The 18,318-nt window shown below is 41.4% G+C and overlaps 1 protein-coding gene across 6 annotated transcripts in view; it reads right to left on the bottom strand.

Annotated features, from left to right (window-relative positions):
- Positions 1 to 5,005: 5,005 nt before the first annotated feature.
- xirp2b (xin actin binding repeat containing 2b) overlaps positions 5,006 to 18,318 on the bottom strand; it is a 68,019-nt gene continuing 54,706 nt past the window's right edge. For 4 of the 6 annotated variants that reach the window (XM_064327444.1, XM_064327447.1, XM_064327448.1 and 1 more), the window contains 5 exons: positions 17,997 to 18,066; positions 16,649 to 16,752; positions 6,441 to 15,975; positions 5,277 to 5,410; positions 5,006 to 5,144 (listed from right to left, as the gene is read on the bottom strand). In XM_064327444.1, coding sequence (XP_064183514.1) covers positions 5,316 to 5,410; positions 6,441 to 15,975; positions 16,649 to 16,752; positions 17,997 to 18,066 — 9,804 coding nt within the window. In that variant the 3' untranslated portion in view covers positions 5,006 to 5,144; positions 5,277 to 5,315. Of the gene's footprint in view, positions 5,145 to 5,276; positions 5,411 to 6,396; positions 15,976 to 16,648; positions 16,753 to 17,996; positions 18,067 to 18,318 lie in introns of those variants that run through there. The other 2 variants (XM_064327445.1, XM_064327446.1) reach the window with 2 other exon arrangements.

Below are 18,318 nucleotides of genomic sequence, written 5' to 3'. Positions count from 1 at the left end.
ATGGTGACTCTGTCATAAATATCATCTTTTGGCCCATTGCAACTGGGTTGTAGGAACTAAAAGTAGGCAGGACCTGTCCACAACGTGCACTACGTGATACCTGGAGTGTGTTCACATTTGCTTTCCAACCACAACTTAAGAATCATGAAGATTAGGAAAAGTAGGAGGAAATTATGCAAAAAACAAAGGTTAAGTTTAATTGTGTGGTTTTTATTACTATTTTTTTTTCCTGGCACTGTTTAATTGAGTGGTCTATGTCCAGTTCAGCTAAACACTGAAATGTTTTGGAAGAGCTTTTCATAGAAATGCTTTGGTAGGCCTTTTCATTACAGGTCACCCACTCTAACTCCCACAGAATGTCGTTCTCTGACCAGATAATGATTAAAGCTTGCACCTCATTATTGGTCTGTGATTTTGCCTAGTTTTGTTTTTCCATTTCCGTTCTTCCTTTGTTTGAAAACTTGTTTGCTCTCAAATGTTTTTCTGTTGCCAATATTTTAAAATACTGCTTGGTCTAATTAGCAATTCTCACAAATAATATGTTTGACAAATCAGTTAGGTTCAGTACTGCAAGCTCCACCGCAGTAGTTCACGGACCATCAAAAAGTACTAACTCATCAGCAGCAACTAAATCCGCAGGAACCAACATCAGTTCCTAGAGGTGGAAAACAAAAAGATCCTTAGTTCCAGAAAAAGTTCCGTTGGTGGAAAATAATTGGTAAAGCTAACAATGTAGTCACATACGTGTTGATTCAGTACTGAAGGCTTTTTGTAGGCTACAGTTTTGGGGTACTGAGCAACTATGTTGTTAAGCATCTGTCTGTCCCTTTTGGTGAACTGCAACCTTTGTTCCTTTGTAATGATGCAGTACGTTTTTGTTTGGCATATGTTGTCATAATTTTCAACACTATTCCCTTGCCACAATAAAATTTTTTGCAATTTTTGTGATTGCTGCACCTGCGATTTGTGAACTAACTATTTGGCCTCTTTGGAAATCTGTTAATTGTCTTATGTGGCTTTGGAAACTCATATCAAACTGATAATTATCAGACCTCTTTTATAGCTGATGCATACTGCTAATTGCCTAATTTCCGTTCGACTTAATATAACTCAGCTGTGTGCTGGCTTTGTAGTTGTTATTTAGTTACTTCAATGTTATTGGTTAATTAGTACTCTCAGGACAGATGCATGATTTTACCTTGTAAATGCACTCTATGCTCTGAGCCTGGTAGCAAGGTGAGCTAGGTAGCTAGTTATCCAGGTATAGTGTTGCCAGATTTAGAATTTGTCAAAACCAGACAACATGGGGAGTTTAGCTATCGGACCAGATCACACACCGGGGATGGTTGAGATACAATTTCATTACAAACTAACGGTAAATTTCTTAATTTAATACCCTGACTGAACATTATTTTGTCAGATCGGGACCACAAATCAAACTTGTACAAATAATTTGAAAACCAGACATTCCAGTCAAAGACCAGCCATCTGGGAACCCTACCCAGGTATGATATCTAGCCATGTAAAAGCATGTAATTAACTTAGATAGCTAGCTGATTCAGTTAACCCACTGAACATGCAGGTTCAGCTAACATTAGTAAAGTTTACTAACCAACAGGCATTGCCTATAGGGGCTGTTTATTCATCTGTCTGAAAACATTGCATTTAGAAAATTCTGATGCTAGAATGCTAAAATATAGCTATTTAAATTAGCTAGCGACTATCACTTTCTATCCTTTGTCCTCCATACTCCATTTTTGCTGAACCTCAGCGAATAAATGCACTTGACCTTTTTCATCCTTTTTTCTAATTGGTTGAGTGAGTGGCTAAAGGAATAAATGGACTGGAGCATAAGGAAAATGTTCTGTATTGTCATTTTCATTGCCGGAAAAATGTTCTGGATTTGTGAAACTGTAGGTCACATTCATTCCCTATATCGTTTGCATATACTTTGACACTAGTGAAATATACTGCACAGTGATATAAACTGTGCACAAGATAAAAAGTTTAAAATGACATGAAAAAATGTATTCATCGTATAAAAGCCTTCACTTCATAAAACTCTCTCATGCCCCATTAAGTTGCTGTTCCTATTAAATTTACTTTTGAGGCTCCCCTCAGAATCCTACCTTCCCTGCCTGCTCAGTTTTTGAAGCACCAGCCATCAGAGGCACACATACACACACCTGAACATGCACGCACACACAGATACAAACACTGCATATATAATTATTATATTTACAGTTAAATGAATACAGTATGTGCCTCATAACAACAAAAATTCTATGCGGTGCTAACCAGTTTCGATTTGATCCATTAAGATTCTGGATTATGCTGAATTTACAGTACCTTGCTTTTAAGTACCAGTACCAGTTTCAGTTCTTTATAAATTGTACCATCTTGCAGTGTCACAATGAGGGGGAGATTCAATTGATATTGATGTTTAAAGTAACTTCAGTTCTGTCATTCAAGCATGTGCAATTCTGCAGTGTAACCCATCAACAAACAGGGATTGAAGTTTAAGTATCCTTAAACTGTTTGCAGTAAGCATAATATCTGATTTTGTATAACATTTGTCTAGTTTAATTGTCCTTAATTTTTTCTTAATAATGACAGCAACTTCTTCAGGCATATGTGACAGAACAAGTACACCTGCAGGCAATTGGGCTGATGACGTAAGAAAACTGCAGTCTGGTACAGACAATACAAATGGTGCAATCAGTGATCCTTATCACACTCAGGTTGTCTCAGTGGAAATCAATAAAGCACTCACTGGAACCATCTCAGCACATCTCTGCTCTATGGCTGGTCTGCCCCAGCCACACAGGCCATAGATCATCTCAGAAAACCTTTTTACACAGTCAAAAAAGAATGTCCTTTTTCTGTTTAAAATGTGTTCCTCGTTAAACTTACAAAAACAAAAAAGGGACTCCTGAGACATAAATCGTTTTATGTTTTTATTATTATTATTACTATTTATGGATAAGCAATAACATATAATTACTGTAGTTAAGCCAGCCTGATAAGTTTAAAGCCATCAGGAATTCAAAGTAAGTTCCACTAATCTAATAATACATTTATGCTGCAAAATATATCTGAACAAACATGATAAATAAAATTTGATGTATATATGATGCGTATTACATTGAACAAAAATAATTGCCTTGATCATTTTTTTCTAAACTGCACACCAGGTGCTTACAAAAGGCATGTTTAAAAATGTAAATATTTATCCATGATTAGCCTGGACAGAATATGATCTTTGAAAGTAGTACAAAAAAAAAATGAAGAATTTTAAAAGCATACATTTAAATATATTCAAGTCATCTCTCCATGGACTTATTTGGTTAAATGAAGAGATAGTGATATACGTACAAAATGTATCTGTCTGAATACGGACTTTTGAATTAGGAGCTTGGCCTCAGGCACAATGGCCAAAGATTTATTCATCGTCCTCATAATATCTGTTTCTTTTGATTTGTTCCTCCACGGACAATATCTCGCATTCATCCTGCCAGGGAAGCCCAGCTTGTCCTGATGTGCCACAAACATTTGCGCCAAAGATATCAGCCATCACATCCTTCTCGTCCTTGCCTGTTGGATGATCTGTGGTTGCACTTGACTGAGTTCCAAAATCCAAAAGGTTGTCAAATAAAGAAGCGAAGGACTGTTCCCTCGAAGGTTCGCCAAACATGTCACCAGAAAGCAAACTGGAACTGGTGTCAAGGCCAGCAAATATGTCCTGGAGAAAGCTTGAAGCAGTCATCTGAGGTTCCTTTACAGGTGAAAAGGTATTCTTTGGAGACAAATCAGCAAACGAGTCATCGATGAAGCAGTCCCCTGTGGCTTCAATGGATTTGGTACCTGATGGCACAAAAGCGTCATGCTTTTGGGCTAATTGTAAAACATTATCGGGCTGTGCCCATCTCAGCTCCTGTGAATCACTAACACAAGTGTCCTCTTTTGGCATGGATTTCTGGGAAGGACTACAGGAGCCACCCAGGAGCTCCAAATTTACCCAACTGTTCTCCCCTTCTGTGCAAAGTGGTTCGAGGTCAAATAAAGTCTGATTATTGTTATTGTTTGAGTTTGCATTTTCTGCCATTACTGCTTGTGCTGTGCCATCAGTCAACATAACCTGCGCTGCCCCTGCATCTCTTTCCTTCTCTTCCTCTTTACGTTCTTCCCCACACACCTTCTCGTTCAAACCTTCAGCACGTTCTTTGCAACCTGTGTCCCTATCTTCACTCACTTGAATACCCAGCACTTTCTGGGGTTGTTCTCCTTCCTGTGGAAAACTCCCATCACTTCCAGCTTCTTCACTATTCCTATCCCTCCCATCTATCTGGTCAGCTTCAACATTCACCTGCTCCACCATTTCAGCACCATTCTCATGCTCTATAATGTTCAGACCTGGTCTAACATCTGCTGCTGATTCTACACTTTCTACAAGCCCTACATTTTCTACAACCCCTACACTTTCTACAAGCCCTACACAGTCCAGACGCCCCACACAATCCAAATGCCCTACACTTTCTAAAGATTCTATGGCATTTATAGATTCTACAGGTTGTACAGTTTCTACAGGTGTTACTATTGTCTCTTTTGCTGCTTCCCTCTCTGTTATTATGCTGTTTTCCTGAGGTCCAGTCTCCATTTGCACAGTCAACTCACTGATCTCTTTCAAAGCCATTTCTTTGGGCAGATTTGTCTGGGCTGGTGTTTCAGATACAGATGAGTAATTATCCGGGGAAGGCCAGCTTGGCTTAACCAACTTAACATCCTCCTCCATGTTGAAAGTTTTCTTAGGGGACTCACTTTGAGGGGGCCATACAATAGAAATTTTATTTGTGGGCTTTTTGGTCTCATCATATGATGTACTTATTTCTTTTTTGTTTTGGGTTGGCCGTTCTTTCTCTGCTGAGCTAATGCTGATCTGTGTACTGGGGCATTGCAAATCAGTTTTCACAGGGGAGGTGTTGAGCGTAGCCTTTTCAGGAAAATGCTTTTGGTTTTTAGAGCTCCATAATTCCTTGTGAGGTTTCTGTCCGAATCCCTCATAATAATTTCCTTTGGACTTGAAGAGTTGCTTGAAGTGTGGCTTGCAGTATATATGTCCATGGAGAGAGGCGTAGTTGCCAAGGCTGTGGACAACCCCCGCCCCCCAAAGAAAAATAAAAAATTGTAAACATAGTTGAAATGAAAGGGATACAGAAAATATGTTCATCATATTTTGACATTTGTGGTTTGTAACACATTTTATTGATTGGGATTACCTTAATTTACTGCCGCAGTGCACACAGCGGAAACAGGATTTATGGAAGTTTTGTTTGTCTGCTATCAGGGATTCCATCGGATACACCTTCTTTTGACACACCTGGCACAGGTCCAACTCTGGAACTTGAATTTTCTAGAAAGAAATAAAGGAATATTAGTAAATTTCACTACTGCAAAATAACACCATTGTAAAATAGTGTGGGAGCTACAGTATATAAGCTGTTTACAACCATGGCTAAATTATCACCACTGCGCAGAAACAGGTTTAATGAATTTTAGTTATTCAAAGGCAATTATTTGACATTTCAACTGAATCAGAGTTACTAAGTGTCCTCCAAGACTGAAATGGCGATAACACTGATCATATTAAAAAATATATGATGTTGTGCTCCACTGTATGCTAAACGCAAATTACACAATTAAAAAACAATAAAAAAGTATTTTTACACAGTTTGTGTTTAAAAGCAGAAATATGAATACATATTGTTTAATAGATACAGATACAGTCGCAGTCATAGTGTTATTATCAACAAATGCAAACAGTGGTGATATTTGGATCACACATACAGAGATATTTTACCATAGATTGTACACCAGCATCTCTGCATGTGACATCCACACATCCCCACCACATCAACACACACAGACTATAGTCTTGAATTAACTCAGTGAGACAGTATGCAAATCCAATGTCATACTATTCCAAAGCATTAACGACTGATGACATGATGTCAAAAATGACATGACAGAAACTGAGACACCATGCTGACACACAGTATCTTTTATCATGAAAAAAAGTTTCCTTTTTTCATGGTTCATAAGCAGCTTAGTACAACTGCGCATATAAAACACAAGCTTCATCTGGGGTTACAGTAACAACCCCCTGTAGACAGGACATCATGAGACTGTTTCTTCAAACCACATCCACAGATGCTTAACAGATTGTCAGCCCCCATTAAGTTTAGAAGCTTTAGTGAGAGATTACAAGGCCTCAGAAGCTATAAGGCGGAAAAAAATAAAACAGGGACTGGAAATCTGATATTAGAACATGCAGGGGAACAGAGAAGGATTGGAGCATTAGTAAAAGTACAATTCAAAAGGTAAAAAACAAAAACACACCGTTACTGCGTATTAATTTCTTCATGCTGCACAACCCAGTTTACCAGTAATGACGGTCTGCTCCTGGTGTGACACAACCCGTGACGTTCTCTCTTCAGAGATGGTGTAACCGAGGCTCTTAAAAACGTTCTGGCTGTCTGTCCAGGTCTTGTGGAAGTTCTTCAGAAGCTCCTCAGGGGAATCCTCAGCAGGAACATCCAGTACAGGGACTTTCCCTTTCACTACATCTGCATATGTGGGAGGGGCCCGTCGGGTCACCACGCTCTCTGCATGCTTGGAGACTGTCGTGGAGCTCCTTGACCCACTTAACTTGTTGCCAAATTTATCAGCGCTTGAGAACTGCTCACTGACAGACTTTGTCTCAGAAAGCCCTGTGGGTTCAATTGATTCCTCTTTCTTTTCTTCATGGTGGACAGGCAGGGGAGAGCTCAGCCTGGAGCCCTTTTCTGGCCCCGAGGAGTCAGCCTGTTTTGAACCATCTGTCATGATGTCTGGCTCCACTGCCTCCTGTTTGTCATCTTGCTCTTTGGCTTGGGAACTTTTCTTAGTAGTCTCAAACACCGTTCTAATAGCCTTAATGCTAAAAGTGGGTATTTCCTCCATCAGAGTGACTTTTTTGTCTTCCTGAGTGTCAGTTTCTTCCAAGTCAGTCCCCAGCCTCTCTGCTATGAGAATAGGTTCTTTTCTGACATAAACTTTTTGCTCAGGTGATTCAAATTTGTTAACAAGTTGTGACAGGTCAACCCTAGGGAGCTCCTCCTTTTCCTTCTCTTCCTTTTCCATCTCCTCCACATCGAGACCCAGGCGCTCAGGGATATTAATGGGCTCCTTGCGCATGTAGGTCTTGTTCACCTCGGCTTTTTGCGCTTCCTCAAAAAAGTCCTTTTTGTCCTTCACGGATGCGCTTGCCGATGGATCTGAAGTTTCCGAAGTCTCCATGACGCTTGTTTCAATTTTGATCTGTCGATGGAAGGACGTGGGTGATTCCACGATTTCAGCTTTTTTTTCCACAAACTGAGCAGACTGCTGAGGAGGAGGCGGGGAAGCTCTTTGAGAGAGCATAGCAGTGGTGTCCTTCAGTTTAGCCAGCTTGTCAGCACGACTGAAAGTTGGAGAGGGCGTGGCCCTGCTGATTTGAGAGGATGGTGTTTCTGACCTGCGAGGAGGAGGAGTTGGGGGCATTGGTGGAGGCGAAGGTGCCACCCTCTGGGGCGAGTCAGTTTTTCGTATGGATTCAATGGTGATATAGGATGGCGACGGTGAACGCATTCTTATCATGGGCGAGGGTGTTCTGGGACCAACAGCTCTTCCTTCCACCAGCTCCTGCTTTCTGCTGTCGTGGGAGCTCTTTTTCTCAGTTAACACTTTCTTTTGAGTGCCAACTTTAACAGATCCAATGCTTACTTTGCATGTCTTCGGAATTGCCCCAGCAGCATCCGTCCTTTCAGAGACATGTTTTTCCACTGTGGTGCTGTTTCCATTTAGGATTAAAAGCCTGGATTGTACAAGATTTTTCACGTACTCTGTGATCTCTGTCAGCTTCTGCACATTGCGCTCAAATACAGCTCTATCAAAATCGTTCTTTTCCTCCGGGCTGATTAACCACTCTGGGATTTCGCTTAACATTGTCTTTACTTTCTTAGAGTCCATTTTTCCTGCAGTGCCCTGCAGCTCTTCAATGTGAGACAGCAGCCTCTGTAGCACTTCACTATTTTGTGTATCCTCTGCTACAACCTGAACAGCCCCTTTCTGGTCTGGCTTCCCTATCAATTTAACTGAAACTTGCTTGTATTCACCCTTTGGTTTTTCTTGTATTTGTTTTTTGCTGGATTCTTCTTTCTGCTTTTGAGAAGACTTGACCTGCATCTGAACTTGAATGGAGCCCTGCTGCTGGAAACTCTGGCGAACTTTACTTTCAGTAATAATCACTTCTTCATGAACCTGGGTGTGCTCTTCATGGTGGGCCTTTTGCATTGGGAGCACTCTTAATTCCTCCTGCTCTTGTGTTGTCTTCAAGGTACTTAGTGACTTTGTGTCTTTATGAGCAGTGGCAACTTTAATGGGAGATGGTAGTCTCTCTTTCTCCTTCTTTAGTTTTTGCTTTGGCTTTTTCATTTGGACCTCTAGATTACTGTCCTGTTGTTGTTCCTCTACTTTTTCCACCTTGGATTCTATTTCTGTGTGTGACTGGGCACCGCCAGCTACCTTATGAATGTTTTCTTGAACCACCTTCACATCACACGTCTCTGAAACAGTGACATCTATCTTTTTTTCTTGCTTTTCAATTTTTTCAGCTTTTGGCAGTTTGACTGTTTTAACTTTAAATTTGGGGATTACCTTTTCTGGCTTCTTTTCCTTTGTGGGTGCAGCTTTCTCAGACAACTTGTTTTCTGTTACTTTGACTTCAGTTTCAATGTGTTTCTCAATGGCCCCAGACACTTCAGTGCTTTCCTGAACCACGTTCACTTTCTGAACCTCTGAAACAATTTGCTCTTTTTGACTTAATACCGAAGTGTCCGTTACAACAACTTGATCTTCCAGCTTGGTGTCTTTATTTTGTTCTTGATTCTCAATTTTCTCAAGTTTTGGCACTTTTACGGTTTTCACTCTGAATTTAGGAGTTACTTTAGACATTTTCGTGGGCTGTGGGGGTACCTTCCCTGGTCCCTGAACAGCTGAACTTTCTGCTTTCTTGACTCCTTCTGTTTTGATGCTAGCGGAAGTCTGACTTTGCAAATTTGTAATGTCTTGCATAATGTCTTGTTTAGAAATCAGGCTTTTTGGGCCAGTTTTCGAAGAGCCCTCTAGTTGCTCAGGAGTTGTGGATCCAGAGGGATGATCTTTGATGTTAGAGGAAGAGTCAGACTGAGCAGAAATCACTTCTTCTGTTTTGGCAGAAACTGTCTGATGCTTGGTGGAAGAAACAGACGAGGACTGGTGCCTCGAGACTACAGTCTGATTGAAGGTGATGTGCTGTTTAGCCGAGGAAATGCCAGAAGATTGAGAAACGGATTTCTGACTAACAGTCAGACCTGTGGATACAGCTGGATGAAGAGATTCTGCATCTAATTTAGCCTCAGTCAGAGCCATTTCAGCATGAATTACATTGGAGGCAATGTTCTTTTCAGATTTCTCTTCAATTGTGTCTTCTTTCACATCCTCTTTAATTACAGCATTGTCTGTGACCTGCAGGTCTGCATTACCAGGGGGTGAGGTCGGGGTCATGTCCTCTGCTGCAATCTCATCCTCTCTCTGCTTTCGGTACTTTTCCTCTGCCATCATTAGTGGTGTTTTGAATTTCCTTGCATAAGTTTTGGGTTTAGCAGGTGGGGACTGAACAGTTGGCAGAGGCAGTTTCTTCGGAGGGCTGAAAACCTTCCTCGGTGGGCGAGGCGATTCTAAGTGAGCAGGCTTTGTCAGCGGAGTCCCAGATGTAGCTTCTGTCAAGGGCAGTGGATTTAATTCAGCTTGAATCTCTGTTTTCATGGTTTCCTCTGGTTTGCTTATCTCAGTCACTGTGTTGCTTGCTGTGAACACCTCCGTGGCTGTCATGACCTGCTGTATTTGTGTTTGTGAAGTCATCACTGAAGGTTGCGGGGGCGGTGGAGGTGGCATTTTCTTCTTCTGTGCCATTGTTTTTTCCTGCTTGAACTGCCTGGATGTTTCAAGTTTTGGGACTTTATATAAGGCAGGAGCCTTTACTGGTTTGACTGTCATTTTTTTAGCCTCTGCAGGTAATTGGTGAGGTGTATGGGAAGGCATGGATTCCAGCTCTTGCTGTGATGGTGGGGGTGGCAACACGTCCTGCCCTGCCATTGAGGGTGGGGGTGGAGGTGGGGGGGGAGGGAAATGATCTGGTTCAGGTGACAGGGATTCAACAGGGGGTGGAGGAGGTGGGGGAAGGTCACTGTCCTGCCTCATGTCAGGTGGAGGGGGGGTTGGAAATGTCTGACGGTCAGGTTCGACTGGTGGAGGTGGGGGAGGGAGAGGAAATTCCGACTCAGATGGTGGGGGTGGGGATGTGGGTGGTGGTGGGAAGTGTATCTCCGGTTTCATCTTCTTTTTACCAGTCTTAATGTGACCCTGTCGGCTTACGTCAAGATTACGGAACTCGGTCTTCAGGGTTTTAACATCATGCTTTTTGGTAATAGTTTTTTGCTCAATCACGGTTGTCTGCACCTGACTGACTGTTTTTGTCTCCTGTGTATGCTCTGTGTTTACACTACTTTGCGATTGGTTGCTGATCTCTGCTGAGGTTGCTGTGTTTTCAGTCACCAGATTGCTCACATTTTTCTTATTTACGACCACAGGTGCAGGGGAGGCCACCTTCTGTTTCGGTGGTCGTTCTTTAACATTTATCTGCACTGGAGAACGGGCCATATTGATCGCTGCGGTTTGTGTTGTGAGAGAATGCTCCTCCTGGGCTAAAGACTTGCTTTTCACCGATTTAGTGGCTGTGTGCTTTTGTAGGGTGTTCTGTGATTCAGTGCACTGAGACAGATTTTTAACAGCAGGAGCTGGCTTCACAGCCTCATTCTCAGTTTTAGTCTCAACTGAGCATTCATGGATCTCCTGCTGAGAAAGTAATGGGGCTTTCACTGTTGCTTTAGCTTTTCTGAAATCATTAACAGTGGTTTTAGCACTCGTGTGCTCTTTCCCCTGGAGCAAGCATTTTATAGTGCCTTGAACGTCACCTTTTATCACCTCTTCCTTCTCAATTTGGGTTTGATCCTGTCCATTGTACAGAGATTTTATAGACATTTTCACATCTCCCTCTGTACTAGGCCTACGCTGAGTGGATGGAGGTGGTGGTTCCAGCAGCAGTTGTATGGTGCCTCTCACATCTCCCTGTACACTCACTTGCTGCTGGTAGACCTTCTTTTCATTGGATGCCTCGCGCAGACTCTGCATTGCTGTCTGAATATCGCCTTTGACAATTTCTTCTTTTTCAATCTCTCTTGAAAGTTGCTTGGCCTCCTCCAGTGATTTTAAGGTGCCTTTGATGTCACCAGGCACTAAATCTTCAATGACAATTTCGACTTTTGTGGTTGCCGATTTCCCCAGGGACTCCAGTGCTCCTTTGATGTCACCTGGAACAATCTCTGGCTTCTCAATTTCCTTGGACAGATTTTTGGCCTCTTCCAGAGACCTCAGTGTGGTGGATATGTCACCTTTAATCACTTCCTCTTTCTCAACCATGACTGTTTGGTTGATGGCCTGTGATAGTGAATCCAGGGTAGCTCTTAAGTCTCCCCTCACAATGTCTTCCTTCTCAATATTATTCAGGGAGACCACAGGTTCAGTCATGAACACCTTGACTGTGTTGTGCACATCTCCAGGGACAATGTCGTCTTCCGTCACAGTGCGTTCGATTTGCAGCTGATTGTTCTTCAGGATGAGCTTGGTTGCTTTAATGTCGCCACCAACAATCTTCTCCTTTTCTTCCTTTTCTGGGAGAATATCCTCTGGCTCAACCTGTAGGTTTTTCAGGTACTCCAGAGCTCCAGACTCGATGCAGGTGGAATAAAAGTTCACATTTCCCTTCTCTGTATCACTCACTGTAATCTTCATCATCTGCCCTGCATCTGGGCCAGTCAGTAGCGTGTGCAGGGTACTTCTAACATTTCCTTTGACAATGTCCTCTTTTTCAAGGACAGTTTCATCTCTTCGATTGAGAAGAGAATATATAGTCATTCGTACATCCCCCTTCTCATCTTCCTGAATAAGAATGCCATGTTTGGCAGACCCTTCACCCTTAAACAGGTTGTTTATAGCTTCCTGAATGTCACCCCTGATGATTTCCTCCTTCTCAATGCTTCCCACTTCTTGAGTGTACAGCTGTTTCACTGTTGTGTTGATGTTACCCCTCTCTTCTTCATTGATAATGATGCCTTTCTCTATAGAGTCCCCTTTGTTCAGCAGGTTCATCATTATGTTTTTAATATCCCCTTTAAGGACTTCCTCTCTCTGGATTTGGGGCTCGTCTTGATTCATGAGCTTGAATTTTGCCATTCTGACATCCCCAATCTCATCTGCCTCGATGAGTACTCCTTTTGATGCAACCATTTTCTGACTGTATAGCTCATCTAGCGTCTCCTTAATACTTTTACCAATTATCTCGACCTTCTCTATGCTTTTTTCATTAAACTCATGGACTGGGGTTGTTTCAAAAAGCCATTTAGTTGTCTTCACATCTGCATTTGGAATCTCTTCACGGGTAACAACAACATCTGTTTCCTCAGTTGTATTTATACTATCAAGGGGCTGTTTTTCAAATAGCCAGACAGACTGTTTAACATCTCCCCTTAAGACCTCCTCCTTTCTCACTGTTTCCATTTCATTGTATTCTGAGTCTTCACTGCGGATCTTATCCAGTGTATGTGTTTCAAACATCCACGTAGCAGTTTTAACATCGCCTTTGTGGATTTCACTCACACTAACTGTTCTCACAAGTTGTTGTGACATCCCATTGCACTCAAAACGTTGTTTGTTTGTCTTTACATCACCCCCTTGAACATCACTGACTGTTTTGACTGAGACTTTTATGTCCTCTGCAATTTCGTCCAGAGGTTGAGTTTCAAACCTCCACCGAGCTGAACTCACGTCCCCTTTATTTATATCTTCCTCAGTGACAGACTTAATTATATAGACCTCATCAGTGTCTTTTATTGAGTCGAGAGGTTTTGTCTCAAAAAGCCACCTCGCACCCACTACATCACCCCTCATGATTTCTTCCTTAGTCACAGTGGTGACCTCATGGTAATGACCCTCTTTGTCTTGAATTGCATACAGAGGCTGCGTCTCAAACATCATGGTGTAGTTTTTCACATCTCCCTTCTCCTCCTGTTGACACATGATTCTTTGAAGTTGGCTCACCTCTGTGTCAGAGGATTCCTTCTGAAAATTATCTAAAGATGTGGTTTCAAAAATGAATCGCTCTTTTTCCACATTGCCCCCCTGCACATCTACTACAGTCCGGATGGTCTTGTGTTCTTCAGAATCCTCACAAATGGCATCCATAGGTTGATTTTCAAACATCCATTTGCAATTAACTACATTTCCTCTCTGAATGTCCTCTGCCTGAATAGTTTTCAGCTTGTGCATGGTTTCCTCTGAAGTTGAAGTCATAATGTCAGAAGACTGATTCTCAAATATATACTTCATTCTGGATACATCTCCAGATTGAATATCTATATTAGTGACTTTCTTAAAAGAAGTATCTTCTTCACCTGTGATGTTCTCCAGGTTCTCTGTCTCGAAAAGGAAACGAACCATACGGACATCTTTGCTCTGGACATCCTCCTGCTGCACTGTACGTGTTTTAATGACGGTTTCTGACTCGTCCCGAATCGTGTCCAGGTTCTGGGTCTCAAACATCCAAGTGCAGGTTTTGACATCACCTTTGTGAATTTCCTCAGTTTCACTCTCATTCTTTTCTTTCTCATACAGTGTATCCATTTGCTGCGTCTCAAACAGCCACTGACACGTTTTGACATCACCTTTCACAATTTCAACTTCTGCCTTAACTTCGCTCTCCTCATCTTCAACATTGCTGAAATATTTAATGGAATCCAGAGGCTGTGTTTCAAACAGCCACTTGGCTGTTTTAACATCACCTGCCTCAACCTCCTGTTTAGATATTCCTTTAATAATCTGGAACTTTGTGATGCTTTCATCAAACTGATCAATAGGACGTGTTTCAAACATCCACTTACAGCTTCTCACATCGCCTTTAACTATTTCCTCCCTTCTCACTGTTTTTACCTCATGGTAGTGACCAGAGCTGTCTTGCATTGCATACAAGGGTGTGGATTCGAAAAGAACTTTGTTTGACCTCACAGAGCCACTGGTGACACCCTCAACTTGTATTTTCTGACTTTCATCGCACCTGCTCAAATCCATAGTTTCAAAAATTTCCTTGTAGTTTGAGACATCCCCTTTATCCAGTTCCTCTAGATTTACAGTTCGGATGAATTCCTTTTTCTCTTCTCTGATGTTCTCAAGTGGCTGACTCTCAAAAACCCACTTCTGATGTCTCACATCACCCTTTTCCTCTTCAGATGCCACTAGCTTTTGAAGTTTTCCCACTTCACGATTTTCCTTCAAATCCTCCATTGGGACAGTTTCAAATAAATGTCTAGCTGCTCGCACATCGCCCCCTACAATCTCTTCAGCGGACATGGGTCTGGCATTTGAATCATCTTTCAAAGTGTCCATTGGCTGAGTCTCAAACACCCAACACTGCTTGCGAACATCCGCTCCAATAATCTCCTCCTTTTGCAGCGTAGAGCCTTCCCATTCTTCATCTCTGATGGAGTCTAAAGTCTTTGTTTCAAACAGCCATCTGCCCTTTTTCACGTTATCCTGGTAGGTGCCCTCCATGGACACACCGCAAACCACCTTCACCTGGGTGGGATCCCTGTTAATCATGTCCAGTGGCTGAGTTTCAAAGAGCCAGCGTGAGGTCTTCACATCCCCTTTCTCAGTTTCCTCTCTACGGACGGTTGTGATCTCCAGCATCTGACCGGAGTCTCCCCTGATGACGCACATTGGCTGCGTCTCAAACATCTGTGTGGTTGTCTTCACCTCCCCTTTGATTTCCTCTAACTCTGACTTCAGCTGCAGGAAGTGGGTCTCATCAGTGGCCTCGGTGTGGCCCAGAGAATCCAAGTGTTGAGTTTCAAACAGGTACCTTGCGGTTTTGACGTCCCCTCGAGTTACGTCATTTGTGAGGATGACTTCTGTGGTCTGCCCTTCCTCATTGTAGACCTTGTTGAGAGTGTCTAATGGCTGCGTTTCAAACAGCCAAGTTGCGGTGCGCACATCTCCTCTCGCCAGCTCGGGACACTTGCCTTTCTGTTCTGAATCTGGGTTTTCTGTTCCTAAGCTGTCCATGGGCTGCGTTTCAAACATCCATGCCGTGTACTTTACGTCATTTCCAGCGATTATTTCCTGCTGAGCAATGTTCCTCACCTCGTCCTCATCTGCCGATTCATCCTTAATGGTGTCCAGGGGTTTGTTTTCAAACATCCAGCGCATGGACTGTACTTCCCCTTTAAGGATCTCGTCCCATTCAAGGTACTCTCGCTCAGGGCTCATACACTTGCTGGGACTACTTCCTGTGTTTTCAAACACAGATCTGGCCTGCTGGACGTCTCCGGTCACCTCCTCTTGGCTCTCCAGCTGGGTCCTCTCTATCTCCGTCACGTCACTGAAGAAGTCTCGCTCCAGGTTCTTGCGGACTTCCGGGTGGATGTGCTTGTAAAGGCGCTTCAGCTCATAGAGGTTCCTCTGTTTGGTGTACTGCTTGTTGACTGATTGCTTGGATGGAGGGGCTGGTTCAGGAGGTTCTGGTGAGTAACCTTCTGAATGTTCAGATGGTGGCTGAAGTAGCTCTGGGGGTGGTGGAGGCAGGCTTTCCATGCTCTCATAGATAGCGGCAGAGGCAGAAGCAGAACTGGAGGCTGCCTCCTCCACTTTCGAAGTCACGGATGATACTGTAGTCGTCTTGCCTGTTGAGGCTTTAGACGAAACATTTACAACTGGAGCCCATTGAAACTGGTTGTAATCAACATCAATCTTTTTGGAGAAAAGAACAAGGATACATTCATTGCTATTTTAACTGAATACTGGTGACAAATATGATTTAAAGCCATTCATTTAAAATGCAAGGCAAGTACATTTTTCTGCTGCAAGAATAAATCAAAATTACAGCATGGGAGGGCATCATGTTGTCCCAGTAAAATTGCTCAATATCATAAATGTATGTGTATATACTGTATGTAAACCACTTAACATAAGTCTAAATTTTAAAACAATTTGCTATATCCTCTATTTAGCTATGAATGTATCACATGATTTAGAAAGTATAGTGAGAGGACAGTTTGAGGAAAGTATGAAACAAAAGGTAGTGATGCTCAAGCAGCAGAAAAACAAGAGACCGAAGGCAATAAAACAAATTATGGGTACATACTAATGAAAACAGTATTAACAGTTTTAAAATTTGTGAATGGTCTACTAAGATTTTCTCTCTTTTTTGCATAATACACATTTCCTTGAAAAATGATTAGTTAATGGTACTATTTCAATTTCCATTCCAATTGTTTTTTCTTGATTGTTCAGAAGAAACCAGGGGTTCCATTTTCGACAGAGATTTTAACTTTAAGTGACTTTTCAGTGACCATTATATTTACTATGGCTGTATCTGGTAAAGTTGGGAATTTGGATGTGAGTGATGAATAACCCATGTTACCTTTATTTGTTTGCTTGGGGTGGCATCTTCAATGGCTCTTTCAAACTGCTGCTTCAAAGCCTGAGTAGAAATCTTTGGCAAGTCCTCTCCTCCAATGACCTTCACTAAAATAAAAATTGATAAACCACATTGTTATTCACACCAAAAGTAATGAGAAACAGCTGAGGCAGTATTATTATATAGGAATTTTGCCTGAACTGCAAGCTCTTTATAAAGTTAATGATTATAAATATGCAAACATGACCCAGGATGTAAGTGTAACTTCCAATCTGCTCATAAGCTATTGTTATAAGCTAGATGTTAGTATTCTGCAGTGTTAGTCTACACTGTGAGAAGTGCCCTAGTTAGCTAGCTTTCTATCCAAATAATAAACAAGCAATTAATATAGGAAGTACAGACAAATAATTGAAATAATTGATAGCCTGCTTGCAAAAACAGATTTTGTGAATACATTTGGTTATCAATCAATGAATTCATCAATCAATAAACCAATCAGTGTTTATAGGCAAGCACTAGATCAAATGACCTGATCAACTGTATAATAACAATTGTTCAGAAAATAGCTAAGATGTTTTTTTAAAAAAGAAAAAAGAATAAAAGAATAAATAGTCTAGACAGAGTACTACCTTAACTATTATAAAAAGCTCATAACAGCAAATGAGATAAGTTGCCAAATAAGGATTGCTTGCAAAATGATGGTAATGCAAAAAAAAAAAATAATAATAATAATAAAAAACCAACAGGGACAAGTAAAACTGTATTAACTGCTTGTCACTAAATGCTTAATTTTTTTATTTTTTACTTTGTATGATTTTATCTATAAGTGCTATGAATGTGCCGGCTGTTTTCACATAATAGAAAAACTTCCACAGGCAAACAGTGAATTCCAAATGCTAAATTGTCGCAACACACGCAGCAGTTGTTTTGATTATTCCACATGAATAACTGAAAATATGCTATCTTTAAAATAAAAAATAAATAATTATCAAAAAAGAGCTTTAGCACAGTATGTACAGTACTGCAGGTGAATATATGTGACTTTACATTCAAAATCCTCAAAGGAAACATATATGAGATGTTTCATTTTTAAAGTGGGAAACCACTATTCCAACCATAAGTAATCCTGGCAGATAGGAATAACAATAATAAAATTATTAATAATAAAAATAATAATTATGTAATGTAATGTATTATTGTACATTCCACACCTCACGCTGTCTCATTTAAGCAATGTTCAGACCATTATAGTCATTCACCACAAAAATGCAGGTCATCTCTTTCCCCTGGTCTAATGACAAAGAATAGAGGAATCCGAATCGATTCAGCATAACAATAGAAAGCGCTTTACCAGTTTCCTCGTAATGGTTGGCATAATCGGAGGCCACGGAGCTCTTGTGAACACTCTGATCGTGCGAGACCTGCAATGAGATTAAGTCACAGTGTGATTACTGCAATTATTGGCAATCCAATTTCATATACTGATGAGTTAAATGAATTCAACACACCAGACAAGCTATGACAGCTTTAGGGAAGTAAATGCCTACCCACTACAGTTGGCATAAAGGAGACAGTTTGAAGGTCCAATATAAAGGATATCAATATTATATTGGAGTGACAGAGCAATGAAGTGTTTATCAGTGAAAGATCTGACAATATCAGCTGCATCGTGT

This window comes from Anguilla rostrata, chromosome 3 (assembly GCF_018555375.3).
Source record: "Anguilla rostrata isolate EN2019 chromosome 3, ASM1855537v3, whole genome shotgun sequence".
Lineage (NCBI taxonomy): Eukaryota > Metazoa > Chordata > Actinopteri > Anguilliformes > Anguillidae > Anguilla > Anguilla rostrata.
The sequence above is the reverse complement of the archived record's forward strand: the minus strand, read 5'-3'. Positions and strand labels throughout refer to the sequence as shown.